Source organism: Tenebrio molitor, chromosome 1, assembly GCF_963966145.1.
Source record: "Tenebrio molitor chromosome 1, icTenMoli1.1, whole genome shotgun sequence".
Classification (NCBI taxonomy): Eukaryota; Metazoa; Arthropoda; class Insecta; order Coleoptera; family Tenebrionidae; genus Tenebrio; species Tenebrio molitor.
In genome coordinates this window covers 42,524,963-42,543,604 of record NC_091046.1, presented here as the reverse complement: position 1 = coordinate 42,543,604, position 18,642 = coordinate 42,524,963, and the positions used below count along the sequence as shown (strand labels likewise).

Below are 18,642 nucleotides of genomic sequence, written 5' to 3'. Positions count from 1 at the left end.
AAACAGTATGCGTGGCTCTTGTTGCCACTGTCCACATCTTATCCTCTTCTCAAATTTTAATCGATTCATAGACTGCTTTTTGAACATTTGAAACTGTCCTCCATTTTACATTTTTTTATACCACCCTATATTTTCCTCCCTGTTATCGACTACTCCGTTGATACCAATTCCAAGAACGACTCTACTGATTTGCATTAACCTTTGTAATGCAAATTTGACCGCAAAGATTGATTTCCTCTTTTTTACACCACGTCCCCCTCGCCCCTCATCAAGTGATTCGATGAAATAAACCTTCGCACCGATGAAAATGCCGACATGTTTGATGGAGGAACTTCAAACAACGAAGTTCGAAGATAGAGTTTTAAATAGTTTAGAGGGAAATTAGTGGTCGTGTTGTGCGTTCACCAAAAACCGTGTAATTTATTTGTATATGTGTAATATAATGTTGTACGAGATGCAGCCGTTTACAACCTTCATGGTAAGTGACCTACCCTAACCTCAAAACGCGTATGTCATTGGTGCTTTTTTTAAAGAACGTCGAGAGCACCCGCTCTTACATCGACAACTTATACTCGTCGGACCCCGACAAATGCTTGACGTCGATAATCTGCATAAAAAATTCCGTAATCGGATCGAACCGGCAAAAGCAGAGTGTGATAGCGCAAGGCATCGTGCCGCGCCTTTTGCAACTTCTGGAGGACAGAAACGCGAAGATCGCCGTCCGGGTAGAGGCCGCGGTCACGGTCGGCTCTCTGGCCAAGGGCACGAACGAACACATCGAAATCCTCATCAACTCCGGGACGATCCAGATCCTGCTGAACATACTCGAAGAGAACGAACCGCGACTGATAGATGCGTGTTTGTGTTGCTTGCGCACGCTGGCCCAGTACGACACGGCCACCTCGCAGAACAGATTCGACGTGAAGCGGCTGCAGAAGCTGCTCACTTTTGCCGGCCCCGGCGAGAGCCTCCAGAGACAGTCCTGCGTCGCCAGCATCCTAGGCGCGGCGTGTAAGACGCCAGTCGAACAGAACGAGCTGTGCTCCATGGGCGCCCCCAGCTTGCTCGCCGCGCTGCTGTCCGTGCAGAACAGCTCAGTGAGAATACCAGTTTTGTCATGTTTGGCCTCCATGAGTTGGAACAACCCCACCGTGGCCACCGTCATCGTCCATACCGCTTACAAAGACGTGAAGGTGCCGCACTATTTGGCGTCTTTGATCGGTAGAGACAGACCTGTAGAGATGCAACTGGAAGCCGCCAAATGTCTCACAAATCTGCACAGAGCGGGGGCCATACACTCCCAAGAGCCCATAATCATCTACAGAACTCTACCGTGCTTGGTCCGACTGTGTCTGGTAAGTTTCACAAATCTTCGCAAAACTAGACAAATCTGATTTTTGTTGTCAACAGATCGAGCATCCAGAGCCCCACAGAGCTTCCGCCGCAAACACTCTGGCGTACTTGACGGAAGTCGACAGCGAGTTGCAGCAGATTGCCGCCATTAGCAACCAGCTCGTCAGCGCTTTGGTTCATCTGTTGAATTGCAAGAGCGTCGCCGCGAAACAGGCAGCTTTCAGGTTTGATTATTTCAGTTTGTTTCGGTTTCACGTGATAAAGTTGTTGTTTTTTCAGGGCGTTTGCATCGCTGGCTGCCAATGACGAAGACATAAGGAAGCGAATCATCGACACTAAATGCCTGATGGACAGTGTTCTGGAAGGTTTGAACGACGAAAATCAGAGTGTGAGACATGCTGCAGTACGTTGTCTGCATTCGTTGAGTAGGTCGGTGCAGCAGTTGCGCACCACGTTCCAAGATCACTCAGTGTGGCGCCCTCTGATGGCCTTGTTGACAGGTAAATGTGCGACAGTAGTTACCCCTCGTGTTTTTACCTGAGGAAGGACTGGAATTGAAAAGAAAAATCACGAAATTTCAATTTGAGAACCTTCCTTTTCCTTTCTTGTACCGTTGTTACTTCTCCTAAAGTTCAGACATGTAGAATTGTTGCTAATCGTAACTAATGACAAGTTGAGTGTTGGTGAGCTTTTAATAACGTCATAACAAAACCGCACCCTAGACCTAAGATAGTCTTAAATTTAGAGATTGAAAAGTAAATTGTGCTCTTCTGTGGTAGACACAGTTCCACATAGTTCAGAGTGTTCAGACCGATGACTCCCACTATTGGCTACCGTTTTGAAATTAGGTAAAATCACCGTCGCGTTGTCATGATTTGATCTAAACTAATGCATCGTCCGCAGTTTTACTCAAAAGGTACCTCGTCATCAGTCTTCAGTGGCTCGAATCGACGATCCACAAGTCAGTGTCTGATGCCGACCAACTGCTCTTTGACTCCTACTTGTGTCCGTGTTTGTTTTTATTTTTTTAAGACTAAGAACATTTGTTTGCAAATATCGTAGCATGAAACTGCAAGGTTTACTTACAAAATAAAACGTCTCTTTTTTATTGGGAATTTTTATTTCACGTCACAAGTTTACCTTAGCAAGTCTTGAATGGTAATTGTCCCAGATAGACGAAAGTGTTATCGAGTGGACGTTTTTGTTTTTGTTTCTTTGTAAAACAAGTGTTAAAATCGAACTTTATCGACTGACCTTGTACGTTTTATAAAAAATTCACTGAATGTGTTGCGGGAAAGAGAGTAGTTGGTTGCATATGTAAAACAATTGAAATGTTTTTCAATGGCAAGGACGCTTGATGAATGTTGGGAAACCATAAATGACACAGAAACAAGGATGACTTTGGTTAAATCATTTTTGAAAAGTAATTTGTAATTGCCAGGTTAAAGCGTTCGCGATAAAAAAATATGACGAATTTATAATCGACTCAAAAATTTGTATCAAAACGTTGGAAATTTCATTAGAGTTTTCTTTCAAAGAAATTTAATAATCACAGACGTTTCGTGAAAATCAAAAGTTTCAACAAAAAATAGAGAAAATGCCACTTTTTGCGTAATAGAATTAAGATGCAAAAACTGTTATTTAAAATGGCGGACATATTTTTTGGTAAGTCGTCCAGGTTCAGAAAAAAAAGAAAATCGATGATACACAGGAATTAGGTACCATAACATGGCACAAAAAGATACGAAAACTTGAGAATAGTGGAGGTTAAAAAGGTATTTAAATTATTGCCAATTTGAGTGGTCACTAGTTTTGAACACATACCACCGCCATTTTTCACAAAAATTGTTGCTGCTACTAAATTTTCTGCCTTTTTTCCAAATACCGGAAGAATTCTCATGTAGAATCTATTAAGTGATGATTCCTCAGGAAATCAAAACCAGCACGAAATAGATTCGACTTGAAAATCGAATTTGACGTTTGACATTTAAGAATTTGATGACAATTTATTTTAAAAAATCAAGTAGGTATGTACTTTGCTCGTAACCAAGGAAACAAAACGGAGACAGCTGAAACTCGATAAATGAACAAAGCCATTATTGCATCAGTGTTGTATACTATGTATTAAAAAAAAAGTGGCAAAAACGCAAAAGGAGATAGCAAATATGTACTAATTTCCGGTTTTTTTAAGAAGTCAAATGATGAAGTTGATAAAGCAGTCGAAGGTAGGCCCCTCAAAGTACGGTGGTGTTGACGTGTTGGAAGGAATTTCTTAAATAATAGTTCTTAATTAAATTTCTATATTTCATTATAATTGCTTTCATAATTAAATTCCTTAACATTTATTAAAATTTTATATTACTTCGTTTAAAAGTGAAATTAGCACGGCTAGAAGGATTTCTGTGAAATCGAGATTTGATTGGCGGACGAGTCAGAAATGCTCTAATCTGATTGGTCCAAACATATAAAATGCAAAAATACGAGGTGAGCAACAACTGTTTCAGTTGGCAATAAAAAATTTTACTTGAAATTGGCAAGACTGAATTGTACCTACAGATTTCCGTTTATTTTATTGTCATTGTTGATTATTTTATTATCAAATTACACGTCACTTCCGGTTATGTGACAAATTTAGCCAACAGGGACGCAAAAAGTCACCATAATTGTATTGCCAACTCAAACAGTAATTTTTGCTCACTCGGAAAAAATACCTGCCATAAGTTGTTCACTTCCGAAATTATTTTAAGACAAATTTAAGGATCATTTGCAACAAAATTAAATTTAAAATGAAGTGTCCAGCAAACCAGCGAAAACCTTTTGATTTTGATCAATTTTTGTCTCGTCAAAGTATCCTCCCTTAGATGATTAGTTGATAACATCTTTGGAAATCTGTTCTTGACCTTGATTTTATTCCAATGTTCTTGTAAAAGTTTCCAGAGCGGATTAACATTCATTATTAGCCTTTCTTTGTGTATCTCGTGCAATTCGTCCTGGAGGAATTTTATCATATTCAAATAAAGATTTGGGAAACCATCACATTTTTTAAGAATGTTTTGATTTTCTTTGCATTTTAAATCATTCTTGCAAAGGGTGGACGTACGGTTTGGGACATTTTCTTGTTGTAGGATATAATCTTTGTAACGTTTGTCCATTGTCTTTTACTTCTTTATCTTCACCACACTCCCAAACCAAGACGAACCGTCCTTTGTTGGATCGAGATTAAAGAATTCGAATTTAAATTCAACTGTAAATAGTAATTCCCTCCGACCAATCTTTGATCTTCTAATCAAAATTATTTGATTGTTTTTATTGACACATCATAAGTAGTTTTTTGTCCTCTAACTGTCCATTTATCCTCTAGACACTAAATCAACGTTTGATGGTTGTTGTTGCTGCCAGTCCCGAAGAGCATTTCTGGAGACGTATTAATTCTCGGGTGTTATTTCAGGGGACCCATCCACGGAACTGCTGACCGCCGCCTCCTCAGCCCTGTGCAATCTCCTCCTCGAATTCTCACCCGCCAAAGAGCCGATGCTCCAACAAGGAGTCGTGAAAATCCTCGTAGATCTCACCGGAAAAGCGGAACCCTCGTTGCGCCTGAACGGCGTCTGGGCCCTGATGAATCTCGCCTTCCAAGCCGAGCAACGAGTCAAATCTCAGATCCTCACGGCCCTCGGGACCGACCAGATCTTCAGGTTGTTGGCGGACTCCGACACCCGAGTCCTGATGAAGACCCTCGGCCTGCTGAGGAACCTGGTGTCGCCTCGCACCCACACCGACACGATGATGTCCCTGCACGGGCCCCAAGTCATGCAAGGCGTGGTTCTGGTGCTCGAGGGCCCCCACTCCCCCGAAGTGAAGGAACAGGCTCTCTGCATCCTGGGGAACATAGCCGACGGCGAGAAGGCGAGAGAGCACATCATGTCCAACGAAGACGTACTTAAGAAGTTGATCGACTACATGACGCACCCCGCCCGCTGTCTCCAGGAGGCTTCCGTTTTCTGCATCAACAACCTGGCCAGGCTCGGCGAGCCGGGATCTCTCGAGAGGCAGACGAGGTTGAAGGACATGGGGGTCACCAGTATCTTGCAGCAGCTGTTGAGCACCTCCGACACGGTTCTCTACAATCGGTAAGGTCGCCGGTCTTGGTTTGGAGCGAGGTGGTGAGATCAGTTTTGTTTCAGAGTTAAAACTGCTCTGACACAGTTCACCGATGTATGAAGTTTGTTTACAATATTAAGGATTCACGACCCCCCTGTTTGATATTATTGTGATGTGTAGACTGACAAGTGTATATTTTGTTTTAATTTTTAAAAGCTATTGTAGGTATCAAAGTTGCAACTCGACATAGTACCTTGTATTATAACTATTTAAAATCACATTAAAGATGAGTACGTTAGGGGGTTTGCGTAATTTCCGAGTTCCTGCGTAATCTGCATCTCGTACGTGCTTCACTCTTTTTTCACTCGCATAATCAATTGTCATTTATTCTCCACACTCTTTCGATAAAAACGTGTTCCACTTGAATCCAAAATATCCTGGCGCATCCACCATTTTTTCCTTTTCATCATTTACTGTTTTAGGTATTATGAACATCGACCCCATTCTCCATGGAAGGACGTGCAGGAATTTTTCATTTAAGTCTAGAAATAATCCCAAGTATGCCGGCATCGTCACGCCCTCTGCGACTCAATTAAGTTCAAGAGTTAGACTTTTATCGTCCAAAATTTGAAGCGTCCCTTTCTGTTTTTCACATAAACTTGGCGTTTTCTTTTGAAGTTAAAGGTTTCAAAAATGAAATCGACTGTCTCATATTTATAAGATATTTATTATTTACGTTTAAAACAATACAATTTGGGTATGACTAGTGCAAAAAATCACAAAGGAACGTTATATACATCGTTTAAAGATTGTGAATAGATAATACTTGAAATTAAAAATAAAATGCAATTTTATAAAATATTACGCTCTGTCGCCGCAGTTGCTCAACTCCTGGTCAGGATTGGCCAGGGGATCCAACTCGGTGAACAAGCTGAGCCAAGACATCTGCGTCCCGTTCTTGTCGTGATTCTTACTGGCGACCTTCTTCGGTTTGTCGTTCGCCTCTTTGGTGCTCTCCTCGACTTTGCCCAGGTCGATCTGGCTGAAGTCAAAGTTCCCCTCTTGTATGAGCCTGGAAGGCATGAAGTCGCCCCCCAAAAAGTCAGCGTTGCTCGGCCAACACAAGTCGAGCAACGCCGCACTCGGGGTCGAGCTGTCCGGAAGCGGCTCCTCTGGCTCCGGGGCCGCCAGCGAAAAGTCCTCGCCCAGCAAATTCGACACTTGGAGTTCTCCAGATTCCTCCTTGACGGTGGCATTTGCGTCCTTCTTGTCCGTCTCTTTGTCGGTGTACTCCGCGTTGAAGAACGTGTTTTTGTCTTTGTCGTGGAGCGGCGTCGCCAGCTCCGATATCGCGCTGAAGTCGTACGGCTGGACGTCGCTCACTTTGCTCGCCGCCAGGGCGAGAGTGTCGGCGGCTTTGGCGGCGAACGCGGACACCGCCCCTTGGTACGGCACCAGCGCGTGCGAGAACATGTTGCATCTGGCGGCGGCCAGCAGGTCGACCTTCTGCAGACACGCCAGCGTGAGCCGGTCGAACTTCGTTTTGGTGCTTTTCACGTAAGACTGGGCTTTTCTGAAGCGGTCGAGGCCGTGTCCCGTGTCGGGGTCCAGCTGGGAAGAGACCGACTTCATCCAGCTCAACGCCGCACGGTACTCGGTCCGCGCCTTTTCCATCTCAATGACGGTCGCTCTAGTGTCGGAGACGGCTCGGCCGCGGAAGGTCTCCACTTCGTGGTGCAGGCGCACCAAAGGGGGGCGCACGGTGAGTCTCTGGTGGCCCGTGTAAGCCAGGGCCTTGCCAGCTGTTGACATGATCTGGCCGGCGCTGGCGTTTTTTTCGTTTTTGCCGTACTCCTTCAAGTAGCGACCCAGGGCGTTTTCTTCCTGGGCCAAGTAGCATAATCTCTCTTGGTACAGATCTATTACTCGTTGTAGCTGAACGCAACTCTCGTTTATGGACTTGAACAGCTCTAACTTTGCGTCGAGCTCGGCGTCTGACGAAACGATGCATTCGTCCTCTTTTCCTCCCAATTTACGTAAGACACTCTTTTTCGTCACCCAATATTGATGTTGCATCGTTCAAGCACGCTTAACAGACCGCAAATTTTTCAAATACGACAACATTAATGTGTCTGCTTACACGTAAAAATCAAAATCATTTGACGATTGACATTCACGTCAAACAGCTGTCACCCGGTGTAACGCGACGAAACTTAAATCCCCAACGATCAATTATCCTTTCGCGAAATTCTAACACAAAATTCGCACAATTCGCAACCAGTCTCAGCAATTCGTCCCGTTTCCGTCAAATACGCTAAACAAGTCCGCACAAAATAATGATATAATTACCATTCCGCGAGTTGACATTTCGGAGGAGTGACATTGGGTTGGTATCTCTGCAGATTGTTTGCATTGCAAGAAGAATCGAATGTAAATAAAATGTTACACCCCCAGTAAACATGGTTTTCAATATTCAAATAATTAAATTCAATGTCCGTTTCTAGATTTGACTGAATATTTTAACGATGGGTTCAGAAAGCGAGGAAATTTTAGTGGAAGATTCCGATGACTCCCTCCTGGATATCAAAGAGGTTTGTGTTTCAACCCCAACTTCCCCCTAAACATTAAACGCCTTTCAGCTGAACGACTTGGAATTTGACATTCCGCATGTGGCCGCGCCGTCATTGGAAAGTGTCCTTTGGGACATGGAATCTGAGGAAGGGAGTGATAGTGCCTCTTTGCATTCTTTTCAAAGCATGACGGCCAAGTTTAGGTCCATGTTGTGTCACCGGATTTTACAAGGAGTCTCGACCCAAGTCACTTCAGCGGGGGTAAAGCGGCGAAAATTTAATTTCACTGTCACAGTACCAAAATTATTTTAGGAACGGGTTGGTGCTGGTTTACCAACTGTCATAACAAATAGTCTGAAATACGTAGCAATAGGGACTTCCCATGGATATGTGTTATCCTTTGATTCTGAGCAGAACCTTTGTTGGTGCTGTTACGATACTAACTCTAGTGATCAAGGAGCTGTGTCAGCTTTAGCCTTTAATCTAGATTCTACGAGACTACTTATAGGGTAATTAGCGTTACCTTAATAAAATATCGCCGTTCTTGCTTCTAAATGCCCCACTATTTCCGGGTAATACACAACTGTGGTCACTGTCTTATTAGTGACTTTTAATTTGACAGTACCTACTTGATTATATCATGGTAATTATGAAGTTGGCAATAACAACTAACTTCATGAAGGAACATCTAAAAATCTGAATTATTGAAATCTTTTTCCTTCTTGGGCAGATATGAACGCGGATTCATTTCGATGGTCGACGCCACTAGCGGCGACATAATTAGAAAAATGCCGGACGCCCACGCTCCGCAAACTGCCGTCTTACATTTACGCTTCACTTTCCTTAACAATCTGGCGCTTTGCGGGGACTCCTCTGGATGCGTCTTCTCCCTATCCTTCAATCGCAGACTGGGTGTGCGCAGCTGGGACTCGAAATGTCTGTTCTCCGGTGCTCGAGGCGAGGTTTGCGTGTTCGAACCGCTGGTTCAAGGCCACGATTTGCACTTCTTGACCCACCACATACTAGTGGCGATGGCTACCTTATCCAAGGTAAATCACCGTTCTGGTGTGTCAAAAAGCTCAAGCGACGCTGTTTTAGGTGATCGTAATATCGATTCGGCCGAGACTGAAGGTCCTCTTCAGTCAACCGTTACCCAGAGTGTCGACGTCGCTGCCGTTGATCTCGTGGCAGTTGGTGTCGGTGGGACGGACGTTTCAGCCGGTGCTCGCTTGGGGGCGCTGCAACGAACTCAACTACACCAGAGTGGTCCTGCACAACACCAACAACAACCGATTGAGACTTCTGCCGTTGAGAAACGTCCAGTTGAACTACACCCTCACGGCGATCCACTGGTTGGGGACCAGACACTTGGCGCTGCTCGACACCAACGAGAACTTGCGATTGGTGGAGGTGAGGACGCAGCGGGAGCTGGAAGTTTTGGAACTGGCCAACGCCGGTTTGGTCTACAGTTCTGCGCACTTTAAGGCGCTCGCTGTCGGGGGCGGCGTCAGTGAGGCCTTCGCTTTAGCCGGCGAAAGAGCTTGTTACAATAGTTTGTCCGGTCGGGGGGATCAACTGTTAGTTTTGGGTACGAAGGCTGTGCATTTGATTAAGTTAAGGACGTGGCCGGAACGACTGTTGTATCTTAGTGAGCAGGGGAGGTGGGCCGAAGCGCTCAATCTCGCAGCTGAAGAAGGAATGAACAGGGAGATCTTCACCTCGAGCTTGTTGAAGAAGTATCTGGAGAATCTCAACCAAAATACCGTCGACAAGGACAGCCTCACGGCGGCGGTCAACTGCTGCGTCAAGCTTAATAAAACGTAAGTATCCTTGTCTTGTGCCTTAAACGATTCCTCCTTCTGGGGGCTTTAAGTAGATGTAATGCTGGATCTGGGTACAAAGAATTGTTCGAAGCGGACCGCAGATTAAACGTTCTTACAAAGTACGTGGGTGGTAAAAAAGAGATTCCCTCAAGCCGTTACAAAAATTTGTGACAAAGAATGTAAAGACGTTATGAGATTTTCATTGTTGTCCTTGAAGTGTAATGACGTGTTTTGTATTTTTTTTTTGTACGTTTTTGTTGTGTTTGGGTTAAGGAAGTAATTACAAATTACTTACGCATTTGACGATGTTTTGTTGAGTGGCGATGGTAATGCGGACCGGAAACTAAACGTGACAGTGGGATAATTTCAATTGTAGCCTTGTTTAACTTTTGTCGCGGACCACTTTTAGGGAGATCCTTTGCAACGAGCTCCTGGAGGCCGTCTCGAGCGACCAAAGCAACCAAGACTGGTACTACATGCTCCTGACGGAGCACATAAACAACGGTTTACTAACTAGCACGAGCCCCGCCGTGGCGCAGACCCTAGTGAGTTACCTGGAAAAGAAAGACTCCCAAACACTAGAGAACGTCCTTCTGTCGCTCGACATTACCTGTCTGGACCTGCACCAGGCCCTGAGCATATGCAAGAAACGAAAACTTTACGACGCTTGGATCCACATAACGACGAAAACAATCGGCGACTACGCCAGTCCACTAACCGAATTTCTGTCAGAACTGACCCCGGACAATCACAGACTGGGCAACACGATTCTGGTGTACGTGTCTTCGTGCTTGGCGGGTCTGGGCTACCCCGGCGGAGCCATCCCCGAGAAGGACGTCCCAAAGGTCAAACACGAAGTGTTGAGGTGTCTGGAAACGGTCCACTCCATCAAGGGTTCGGAAGACGAGCCCACCTACCCCTACATGAGGGCGCTACTCAAGTACAACACCAGGGAGTTTTTGAACGTCGTGGGGTTGGCCTTCACGGAGGCGGAGTTTTCAGGCGAGATGGGCCTGCTTCAGAGACAGAGATTGATACAGATCCTGTTGCAGATTGTGATACCTCCCGAATTTTCAGCGAGTCAAATTATCAACCTAGCCTGTTTTATTACGCGGTTGGTCACATCGAACAACTTGAATATCGACGAAGGAATGATGGACACCGTGATCAAGTCGTTGACCGACGTGGCGGGCGCGCCGTGGAGTTTGCGCGACCACAGCGAGAGGGAGCAAGCGTGGCTGGATCTCCTGAGCGCCGACAAGCTGAAGCATCTGTCGATTGAAAACTTGCTGAAGTTGGCTCTGGATTCCAGATGTTACAGAGTGGCCGAGCATTTGTACGAATCACAAAAGAACTACTCCAACATTCTTTATTGTTACCTCAAGGACCCAGTGCGGAAACTGGAAGTGTTCAATTACATTTTAAACTACATTAATGACAAAGAGAGATGCGTAGAGGAGCAGTTTCTGGTCAATTTCAAAGACTTGGTCGAAGCGGACAGCAAGAAGACTGGTGAAATAGTAGTGGAACACTTTCCTGAACTGATAGTACAATTGAGCGGCATCGTCGACGGCAGCCCCGACTTGCAGTACGCCTTCCTGAAGGGGATAGTCTCGAGCGACATCAAGCTCCCCCCAGAGCTCGCCGAGACGTTTCTCGAACTCCTCTGCGTACGAAACAAGAAAGAGGTCTGGAGCTACGTCCAGGTGAGTTCGTGTCGAATAGACGAAGCTTTGAAAATCACGCGGAAATACGAAGTTCACTCGGCCACCGCGCTGCTCTTGGAGCAAGGCGGCGAGTGGATGGAGGCCTTGCAACTGCTGCTGCAACACGACATGGTGGACGACGGGGTGAACCTGTGCATCCGCGGGGCGGAGCACCTGGACTCGGACGGCGCCCAGACGCTGTGGCTCGCCCTGCTGCAGCACCACAAAAGCACCAAAAACATGTCGCTGCGGCAGCTGCTGCACGCGGCGGCCCCGCACGTCCCGCCGGCCCAGCTGCTCAGCCTGGTGTCCGACGCCAGCTTCGGCGACGTCAAAGTGCTGCTGCAAGGCATGCTGATCGACTACGTGCACGACGTGCAGATGTTCTCCACCACGTTGAAGCTGCTGAGCAAGGATCTGCACCACGGTACGTGTCCGCCAGCTGCGACCTGTCGAGTAACGTTGTTTTTGCAGAGCTGGCAAGGTCCTTGTGCCTCAACGGGAGGGGAGTTTCGGTCGCCAACGTCGGCTGCAAGCTGTGTCACAAACCCCTGGCGGTCCGGAAGGACGTCGGGGGCGAACAGTCGATCGCGGTGTGGGGCTGCGGACACTGTTTCCACGCGGCATGTCTCAAGATGGCCGAGAATGACACGGCGTGCCCCCAGTGCCGCGTCAAAGCCACTCAGATTCCGGCGAGTGCACCGGTCGCGTCCAAGAAACACAAAAGCGAGTCGAATCCGAACGCTAGACCTGATCTAGAAGGCCACTTTTAAGTACTAGTCTTACATTATTTAGGATTTTAAACATTTCCATCAACTTCCTCCTCCACTCATTCTTCATACTGATTTAGACAGAAACTTTCTTTTACTACCTGCAATCAATGTAACGCTGTTGTATAAATTTGTGATATTTATATTTTTATTATTTGTACAAATAATATATACATGTTTAAAAAACGAGTCTCACTCAGCGCCCCCTAGTTCTCCAGAAACGTCGAGTTGTACTGGTGCACAAAATTGTTCAGTCTTTCATCTGCAAGACCGAACCTTTTTACAAAACACATTCAAAAACCACCACTCGCTCACCTTTGTTGAAAGCAGCAGCAAACTGGGAATTATTCTTGAAGTAGTACAAAACGCTGTGGAAGAGGGCGTTGTCGCCGGTACTTTGGGCCGCTTGCAAGAATTTGCGCGGATTGGCGGAGTCCTGTCCCAACTTGAGAGCCGACAGGACTTGTCCTTCGCTCAGGAGAATTTCTTGCATCTCTTCGACAGCGTTCAGTCTTGCCAACATATCTAACGCCAACTGCGTCGCCGAGGGATGCAAATTCCCCAAAGAGAGCAGCAGACAAGCCAAGGGTTTGGAATCTGAAACTACCCCGTACTGCAGCAACTGCTGCAAAGCGGTCAACTTCTTTCGTTTCACCAAAGTGGTGATCAACAGCTCGTTGAGGTTATGTTGCGCGGGAATGCCTTGCTCGAAAAGTGACGTCATGTAACTGATCAGAGTCCACTCCAGTTTGCCCAAATCTTTCTCGACGTCCAGTTTTTGGAAAATTTCGTTGTAAATGTCCATTTGGTCGATCTGGACTCTCGGCGGGGGCGGCGACTTCAAGTACGGCGCGCTTGGAGGTGACGCCGTGTGCGACTGCAACTCTGCCTCGAGACACTCTCTGTAGACGTTGTTTATGTGATTGAACGACTCCTGTAGCTTGCCTAGGGGCGGTTTGGGTTGTTTCACCGCCTCCAAAAGCATCTAAAAAGACCTGCGAGTGAAATTATCGAGAACATTTGTTACCGTACTTTAAGCAAGATTGGTTTCCCGTTTGTCCGCTTTAGCGCCACTTGCGTACAAGTCGCCAGGTCTGGGATTGAGGTACAAAGTTCCGCCAGACAGAGATTGATGTGCCACAAACAACCCAGTTTTGCGTCGATCACGATGTTTGGTTGGAAGACAACCCAGTTGGGAGAATCTTAAATTGACAGTTTAGGCCGGATAGAGGGTGGTACTTGTGGTGTATCACATAAAGTCCCTAGATCTAGGGACTTTTGTATCACACCTCACGAAAAACAACTAATAAGTGAGTTTACAAAACTAATACAACTCACATAATTCGCAAATGTGGGTTTGGGGCTCTACCAGTCCTGGCAGAGTGATCTGAGCCTGTTTGAATGACCTTGCGGGGGCGACTGTTGTGTGGTAGCGCACTATTCCGTCACTCTCCCCGGGCAAAGCCGTATCGAATATCTGTGAGCTTCTTGACGCCTTTAAAATACAAAATGTTTTCGCGTTTTTGCACTCGTGGCGATCTCACCTGATGATGAACCAGAATTAAGTCGTCGACGATGTTGATGGCAAATCTACCAGATAAGCCCAATTTAAGCACGTGCGTTTTAACGGGGGCTTGTCCCGGGCCGCTCAAAGTGTGCACGTGAACCTCGGCACTCTGGGGGCCACTCTGATGCCGCAGGATCAAAACTGCGGGGACGTCGTAAAGGGTGGACAAAGTGACGTCCCTCTCGAGCGCCATACGACCGGGTTCAGCTAAATGACAGAAGCTACAGCTTTGCGAAACATTCAATTCGCGACTCACTTTCAACTTTTGGTAGTTTACTGATTGTGCCTTGTTTGAACAGCACCGGTTGCAACTGCGAGCCGTGCGCGGACGCCAACAGAGCGATCTTGTTCTGCGAGCACCAGACGAACCACTGGACGGTGACCGACGTGGTTTTCAAATACTTGAGCGACTTTTTTTCAGGGATGATCATGTAGAGCTCGATCCCGTGGTCGGTCATGAACGCGACTTCGTTGTTTTGCGACCAGACGAAGCCCAAAATGTTGGAGTTTTTCTTGCAACTTTGCGAATACTCCGAGTCGAGCGTGGCCCCGTTGAAGTTCATGAATTCGACCGAGGTGTTGGTGCGCTGCACGGCCAGCACTTTCTCGTCCAGGGAAAATTTTATCGACAAGACGGGCCCGTGGTCCTCCATGCGGAAGTTGAGCGGCTTGTCGCTCTCCTTGGGGCCTTTGACCACCACCCCCATGACGCCGCCGGAGCGTACCGCGAACACCTGCAACTCGGAATAATCAAACTGCACTTTCGCGCAAGTGAGGTGCTCACGTGTTTGTTGGAGTCATCGAAGAAGACGTTCGTCAGTTGGTTCACAGCTTCGAAGCGCACAGGGTTTTCCGATAACTCCAGATAATAGTCGGATGCCATTGTGCACTTAACCTCACTTTAACAGGTGACTAAGTGTCAATTTGACGTCTAAATGACAGCTGTCACAACAATCATTTTTAACAATAAATTGTACGTCAAAGCAACAAAAACATTTTTCGCGTTTACGATAAACAGGCCCACCAGACAGGTAAAATGTATTTGTAAGTGGGTACTGTGGCAATAAAATAATTAACTGTTAGATGTCAAACTGTGTGTTTTGTAAAATCGTCGAGGGAGCTGCCCCCAGTGAAATCTATTATCAAGACGATGATGTGCTCATTTTTAAGGACATTAAACCGGCGGCCAAATTCCACTTCCTATCTATACCAAAAGAACACATTCCCAATGTAAACAGTCTCACGAGAGATCATTTGGAGTTGCGTAAGGCGTCTAAAATTTCGCAATTCACTCTTTTTAATTTCGAATTTTCAGTTAACAAACTTATCACAACTAGCAAAGAAATTCTAGTAGAGAAAGGGGGCGACGTCGAAGACATCAGGTTGGGCTTCCATTTGCCCCCATTCAATTCAATATCGCATTTGCATTTGCACGTGATATCTCCAGCTTCTCAAATGTCCACTATAAGTCGGCTCATCTTCAAGCCTCACACCTGGTGGTTCACTTCGGTAATAAATGCGGTTGAAAAAACGTCTTGCGTAACGTGTTGTTGCAGGTGGAACAAGTTTTGGAAAAATTCAGCAACAGCAAGCTATAATGCGGTCTTTTTTATATGATACTTTATTGGTGAGGTTATAAGACACATTATATTATAAAAATAAAATTAATACATTTGCTGGAATGGTTAGTACAATCAAGTTAACATGGGAGGTAGAAATAATTTTTACTTGTGGAAAATTGGACCTGTAAATCAAATGTAACTTGTAAAGTTGTTGGGTTAAATAAAGACAATTTTAGTAAACAAATGTAGAACAGAATTTTGAAACCGGGGGTTTAAGAGTTCTTTGGCATTTTGACTATTTTTTCTCAATATACAAAATCTGACGCGTATCCTTTAGAGAAAAGTAAAAGTTTCAACAAGTACATTTGTGTAAAATATCTGAAAAGTTTTCAGTAAATGATACGCGCCAGGATATAATTTACAAAATTACTACATCTGTTACTGCTCTCTTACAGTTACATAACTACCGTCTATAAGTCTTATGTTCTGACACAATTCGTAGTAAGCAACACAAATTGGTACTTAAAATCTTTTACAACGTTCTTCTAACATGATATATCCAGTCAAACTATTTCTTTATGTTCAACATTGTTAATTAATTATATGACGTGATAACAAGTAATTTAAGTAATATATTCAATCGAGACTTTACATTAATGATCCAAATAAGTCTAAATACGAAAACCCTGTTATTGTGTTAAGTGGTCGAGACCTAGAATGTAAAATTGTAAATTAAGGTTCGTTTGTACTTAAACTTGAAATCCATCGAAAAAATGCATCAACAATCACAGAATCGACATCTCGAAGCATCTCTAAATCATAAATATCGCGTTGCAGTGCTGCAACAAGAACTGGGTGAACATGTTTATGGGGCCTATGGCGACGAGCGACATCGATTCCACTTCGGACCACACCAGATTAGGCCCGAAGACCACCGCCAGATTCTGCGCGTTCATTTTGTTCAAGTCGGCCCTCTCCATCACCTGAACACGTCATTAATACTATATTGTTATACGAGTTGCACAAGACGGTCAACATGTCTTGTGAAGCGAGTGTAACATGCTGTTTTTTCTAAATATTTCGGCTGCATCAATTGAAAATAAGATAATTATCTAGTGATTTTTATTTTAATGGAATTGGGTTGGTATTGGATGAAGCAATGTCATTTCGTTGAAAATTTAATTTCAAATTGTCTCCCAAATGTTGTTGCAATAATAATCTACCCCCTTAAGAGTTTATTTTGATCCCACAACATGGATTCAAGTTCAAATGACATCACATTTAACATTAAAAAATGTACTATCAATACCAACCCCATATTCAATAATCACTAGAAACGATGCCATAAAATTGATCATTGTGAAACTGTTTTCAGTGTCACCGAAATATAAAAACACGATTTTGACCACCCCCGACCGCTTACCCTGGACAGGAAGCTGATAATGTACTTCAATATTTGATAGTTGTCCTCGGGAAGCTTCTCCATCACCAGAATCGACACCTGTCGCAACTGTTGGTCCTTCTCCCAAGCTAAAAACACCCGATCAGTACGAATTCACCGAAAACGTCTCCCCCTCACTTTGAAACTGTATGATCTCGTCGTACAACTCGTGCGTCAACAGCGGCTCCTTCAGCTCTCGCAAGAACGTTTTCAGCAGGACCGCGGCTTCGTGGGCGTCGGCGAAAGTCAACAGCTCCCCCTGATTGGCCACCTCCTTCAGCTGTCTGATTTTCAGCGTGTTCGCGGACCTTCTAAATATTCCTTCGGTCTCTAGAGCTATCAAAAGATTTTTATGTCGTCGCAAAAGTAGACAAAGTGCTGGTACCGTCAGGCTGATCCAAGTACTCGACACACTGTTTGACGACGGGGGGTATTGTGACGTTGTAGTTGTCTTTGATGAACTGGAGGGTGACCCCGAACTGCTGCTGCGGGGAGCTCGGCTGGAAGGCGCTGTCCGTCGCGGGGGCCACGGTGCCCCCCAGCTTCTTGTCATGTCTGGAAAAAACCGGGTGAGCGCGTGTTGCACAAGAATTGTCGCATTTACTCGACGACCTCGTCCGCGATGTCTAGCTTCTCGAGGGATATGTGCTCGTTCAATTCCTTCAACGTGTGAACGTAGTTCAGCTTGCGGCCGAACTTGGCGCTGATCAGGGGCCTGAAAAGCTGCGAGACAATTTTCAAGAAACTGGTCGGATGGACTAGGAACAGAGCCTTCAAGTTTTTCTTGTACTTCCTGTCGAAGGCTTTGTACGCCTGGACCAGCCACCGGAGGGAGGGCTTGTTCTTGCTGGAGAGGCCGTAGTGGAAGTAGACCAGACTGTAGTCCTGCTCGACGTACTGGTCCAGAGTGTGCGTTAAGTAGCTGGAATGGTGCGATTGTGAATACGCGGCGGGTGGGCAGCGAACGTGATTACTTTAAAAATAATCCGTGATTGATTTCGGCGATGGGCGGGAGGCGATGGGCGTAAACAACAATAATCTTTCTGCCGACCGAATCGTCCCCTTTCACGTCGACGATCTTGTACTTGTCGATCTCCGAGAATTTGCTCGTCGGCGAGTCGTCGACTTCGGGGTACGACGGCGAGTACACGAAGCTGTCCAGGTTCTCTTCGCTGGGGTCGGCCAGTTCTTCCTCGAAGTTGTCGTCGGTGAAGTCCGGGATGGGGGAGTTGATCCCGTTCGACTCCATCTGGATTAGTTCCGCTAACGGGACGCGACCATCAGCAACCAACAGCTCTCACTATGGCGCAACTTACCTGTTTGCGAGACAGCGTCCGGGCTCTGGTGCAGTTCACTGTCATCAAACTCGAGATTAGGTTCGTAATCGTGGTAATCTGATAAACTCGGGTATGGCTCATCACTGTTATCAACCAGATTTCCTGCAATCTATAAGTCTATACTCTATTCTAAACTGGGTATTATACCGACCTGAAAAGTTTCTCGTCGGACTTAGCTTGTTCGTGTTCATTTTAAATGCAAATTAAGTCATTTCAAAAGGAAAATTATTTTTTATTGTAATTAAGCACGCCCACCTTTCCGGCCAGATAAAATACGACTTATTCAAACGAACCACGAACAGATAAGAAAGTGTGTTTTCAAACTCACTCGGACACCGCACTCTACACCAACATTATTTAAATATTGAAACTACTCTTTTACTATTAAACAGTTTTGACGTTTTTTGACAAT

The 18,642-nt window shown here is 45.5% G+C and overlaps 6 protein-coding genes across 10 annotated transcripts; 3 read left to right on the top strand and 3 right to left on the bottom strand.

Moving 5' to 3' along the window:
- Positions 1-280: 280 nt before the first annotated feature.
- LOC138132332 (armadillo repeat-containing protein 8-like) lies at positions 281-5,752 on the top strand. The gene is made up of 6 exons (XM_069049828.1): positions 281-478; positions 534-1,355; positions 1,411-1,577; positions 1,633-1,853; positions 4,802-5,483; positions 5,538-5,752. Exons 1-6 carry the CDS (start codon positions 431-433, stop codon positions 5,572-5,574), a joined length of 1,977 nt encoding a protein of 658 aa, XP_068905929.1. The 5' UTR covers positions 281-430; the 3' UTR covers positions 5,575-5,752.
- Positions 5,753-6,162: 410 nt separating this feature from the next.
- On the bottom strand, positions 6,163-7,686 carry ICA69 (islet cell autoantigen 1-like protein). Its single transcript, XM_069049939.1, has one exon. It carries the CDS (start codon positions 7,528-7,530, stop codon positions 6,316-6,318), a length of 1,215 nt encoding a protein of 404 aa, XP_068906040.1. The 5' UTR covers positions 7,531-7,686; the 3' UTR covers positions 6,163-6,315.
- A 9-nt stretch (positions 7,687-7,695) lies between these two features.
- On the top strand, positions 7,696-12,326 carry Vps8 (vacuolar protein sorting 8). 4 transcript variants are annotated; one of them, XM_069049808.1, is made up of 7 exons: positions 7,696-7,840; positions 7,959-8,045; positions 8,094-8,285; positions 8,337-8,533; positions 8,755-9,073; positions 9,123-9,844; positions 10,257-12,312. In XM_069049808.1, exons 2-7 carry the CDS (start codon positions 7,980-7,982, stop codon positions 12,310-12,312), a joined length of 3,552 nt encoding a protein of 1,183 aa, XP_068905909.1. In that variant the 5' UTR covers positions 7,696-7,840; positions 7,959-7,979. The 4 variants fall into 4 exon arrangements, with proteins under 4 accessions (XP_068905909.1, XP_068905902.1, XP_068905894.1 ...); XM_069049801.1 differs by having other exon boundaries at positions 7,741-7,884; XM_069049793.1 differs by having other exon boundaries at positions 7,783-7,907.
- On the bottom strand, positions 11,203-14,813 carry Bulli (regulator of MON1-CCZ1 complex protein bulli). 2 transcript variants are annotated; one of them, XM_069049849.1, is made up of 7 exons: positions 14,675-14,813; positions 14,147-14,624; positions 13,868-14,097; positions 13,662-13,818; positions 13,356-13,525; positions 12,639-13,308; positions 11,203-12,424 (listed from the first exon to the last, which is right to left on the bottom strand). In XM_069049849.1, the coding sequence occupies exons 1-7, from the start codon at positions 14,771-14,773 to the stop codon at positions 12,390-12,392; spliced, it is 1,839 nt and encodes a 612-aa protein (XP_068905950.1). In that variant the 5' UTR covers positions 14,774-14,813; the 3' UTR covers positions 11,203-12,389. The 2 variants fall into 2 exon arrangements, with proteins under 2 accessions (XP_068905950.1, XP_068905942.1); XM_069049841.1 differs by lacking the exon at positions 11,203-12,424 and adding an exon at positions 12,445-12,585.
- On the top strand, positions 14,784-15,696 carry LOC138132501 (adenosine 5'-monophosphoramidase HINT3-like). Its single transcript, XM_069050015.1, has 4 exons — positions 14,784-14,921; positions 14,974-15,154; positions 15,206-15,399; positions 15,447-15,696. Exons 1-4 carry the CDS (start codon positions 14,826-14,828, stop codon positions 15,486-15,488), a joined length of 513 nt encoding a protein of 170 aa, XP_068906116.1. The 5' UTR covers positions 14,784-14,825; the 3' UTR covers positions 15,489-15,696.
- Positions 15,697-16,064: 368 nt separating this feature from the next.
- On the bottom strand, positions 16,065-18,619 carry RhoGAP68F (Rho GTPase activating protein at 68F). The gene is made up of 8 exons (XM_069049890.1): positions 18,382-18,619; positions 18,210-18,332; positions 17,868-18,156; positions 17,498-17,815; positions 17,279-17,448; positions 17,032-17,229; positions 16,876-16,982; positions 16,065-16,435 (listed from the first exon to the last, which is right to left on the bottom strand). Exons 1-8 carry the CDS (start codon positions 18,419-18,421, stop codon positions 16,265-16,267), a joined length of 1,416 nt encoding a protein of 471 aa, XP_068905991.1. The 5' UTR covers positions 18,422-18,619; the 3' UTR covers positions 16,065-16,264.
- Positions 18,620-18,642: the final 23 nt, after the last annotated feature.

What these genes read in the sequence shown, in the direction of transcription:
- LOC138132332 (XM_069049828.1), top strand. Translation starts at nt 431, where the DNA reads ATGTGTAATATAATGTTGTACGAGATGCAGCCGTTTACAACCTTCATG. An exon ending in TCTGATGGCCTTGTTGACAG is followed by an intron (nt 1,854 to 4,801) that starts GTAAATGTGCGA and finishes GTGTTATTTCAG; the next exon opens with GGGACCCATCCACGGAACTG. An exon ending in GACACGGTTCTCTACAATCG is followed by an intron (nt 5,484 to 5,537) that starts GTAAGGTCGCCG and finishes GTTTTGTTTCAG; the next exon opens with AGTTAAAACTGCTCTGACAC.
- ICA69 (XM_069049939.1), bottom strand. Translation starts at nt 7,530, where the DNA reads ATGCAACATCAATATTGGGTGACGAAAAAGAGTGTCTTACGTAAATTG.
- Vps8 (XM_069049808.1), top strand. Translation starts at nt 7,980, where the DNA reads ATGGGTTCAGAAAGCGAGGAAATTTTAGTGGAAGATTCCGATGACTCC. An exon ending in CCCTCCTGGATATCAAAGAG is followed by an intron (nt 8,046 to 8,093) that starts GTTTGTGTTTCA and finishes AACGCCTTTCAG; the next exon opens with CTGAACGACTTGGAATTTGA. An exon ending in CCCAAGTCACTTCAGCGGGG is followed by an intron (nt 8,286 to 8,336) that starts GTAAAGCGGCGA and finishes AAATTATTTTAG; the next exon opens with GAACGGGTTGGTGCTGGTTT.
- Bulli (XM_069049841.1), bottom strand. Translation starts at nt 14,773, where the DNA reads ATGGCATCCGACTATTATCTGGAGTTATCGGAAAACCCTGTGCGCTTC. An exon ending in TAAACTACCAAAAGTTGAAA is followed by an intron (nt 14,098 to 14,146) that starts GTGAGTCGCGAA and finishes TCTGTCATTTAG; the next exon opens with CTGAACCCGGTCGTATGGCG. An exon ending in AACCCACATTTGCGAATTAT is followed by an intron (nt 13,526 to 13,661) that starts GTGAGTTGTATT and finishes TGTCAATTTAAG; the next exon opens with ATTCTCCCAACTGGGTTGTC.
- LOC138132501 (XM_069050015.1), top strand. Translation starts at nt 14,826, where the DNA reads ATGACAGCTGTCACAACAATCATTTTTAACAATAAATTGTACGTCAAA. An exon ending in TAAACAGGCCCACCAGACAG is followed by an intron (nt 14,922 to 14,973) that starts GTAAAATGTATT and finishes ATTAACTGTTAG; the next exon opens with ATGTCAAACTGTGTGTTTTG. An exon ending in GAGAGATCATTTGGAGTTGC is followed by an intron (nt 15,155 to 15,205) that starts GTAAGGCGTCTA and finishes TCGAATTTTCAG; the next exon opens with TTAACAAACTTATCACAACT.
- RhoGAP68F (XM_069049890.1), bottom strand. Translation starts at nt 18,421, where the DNA reads ATGAACACGAACAAGCTAAGTCCGACGAGAAACTTTTCAG. An exon ending in AATCACGGATTATTTTTAAA is followed by an intron (nt 17,816 to 17,867) that starts GTAATCACGTTC and finishes GCACCATTCCAG; the next exon opens with CTACTTAACGCACACTCTGG. An exon ending in CGAGATCATACAGTTTCAAA is followed by an intron (nt 16,983 to 17,031) that starts GTGAGGGGGAGA and finishes GGGTGTTTTTAG; the next exon opens with CTTGGGAGAAGGACCAACAG.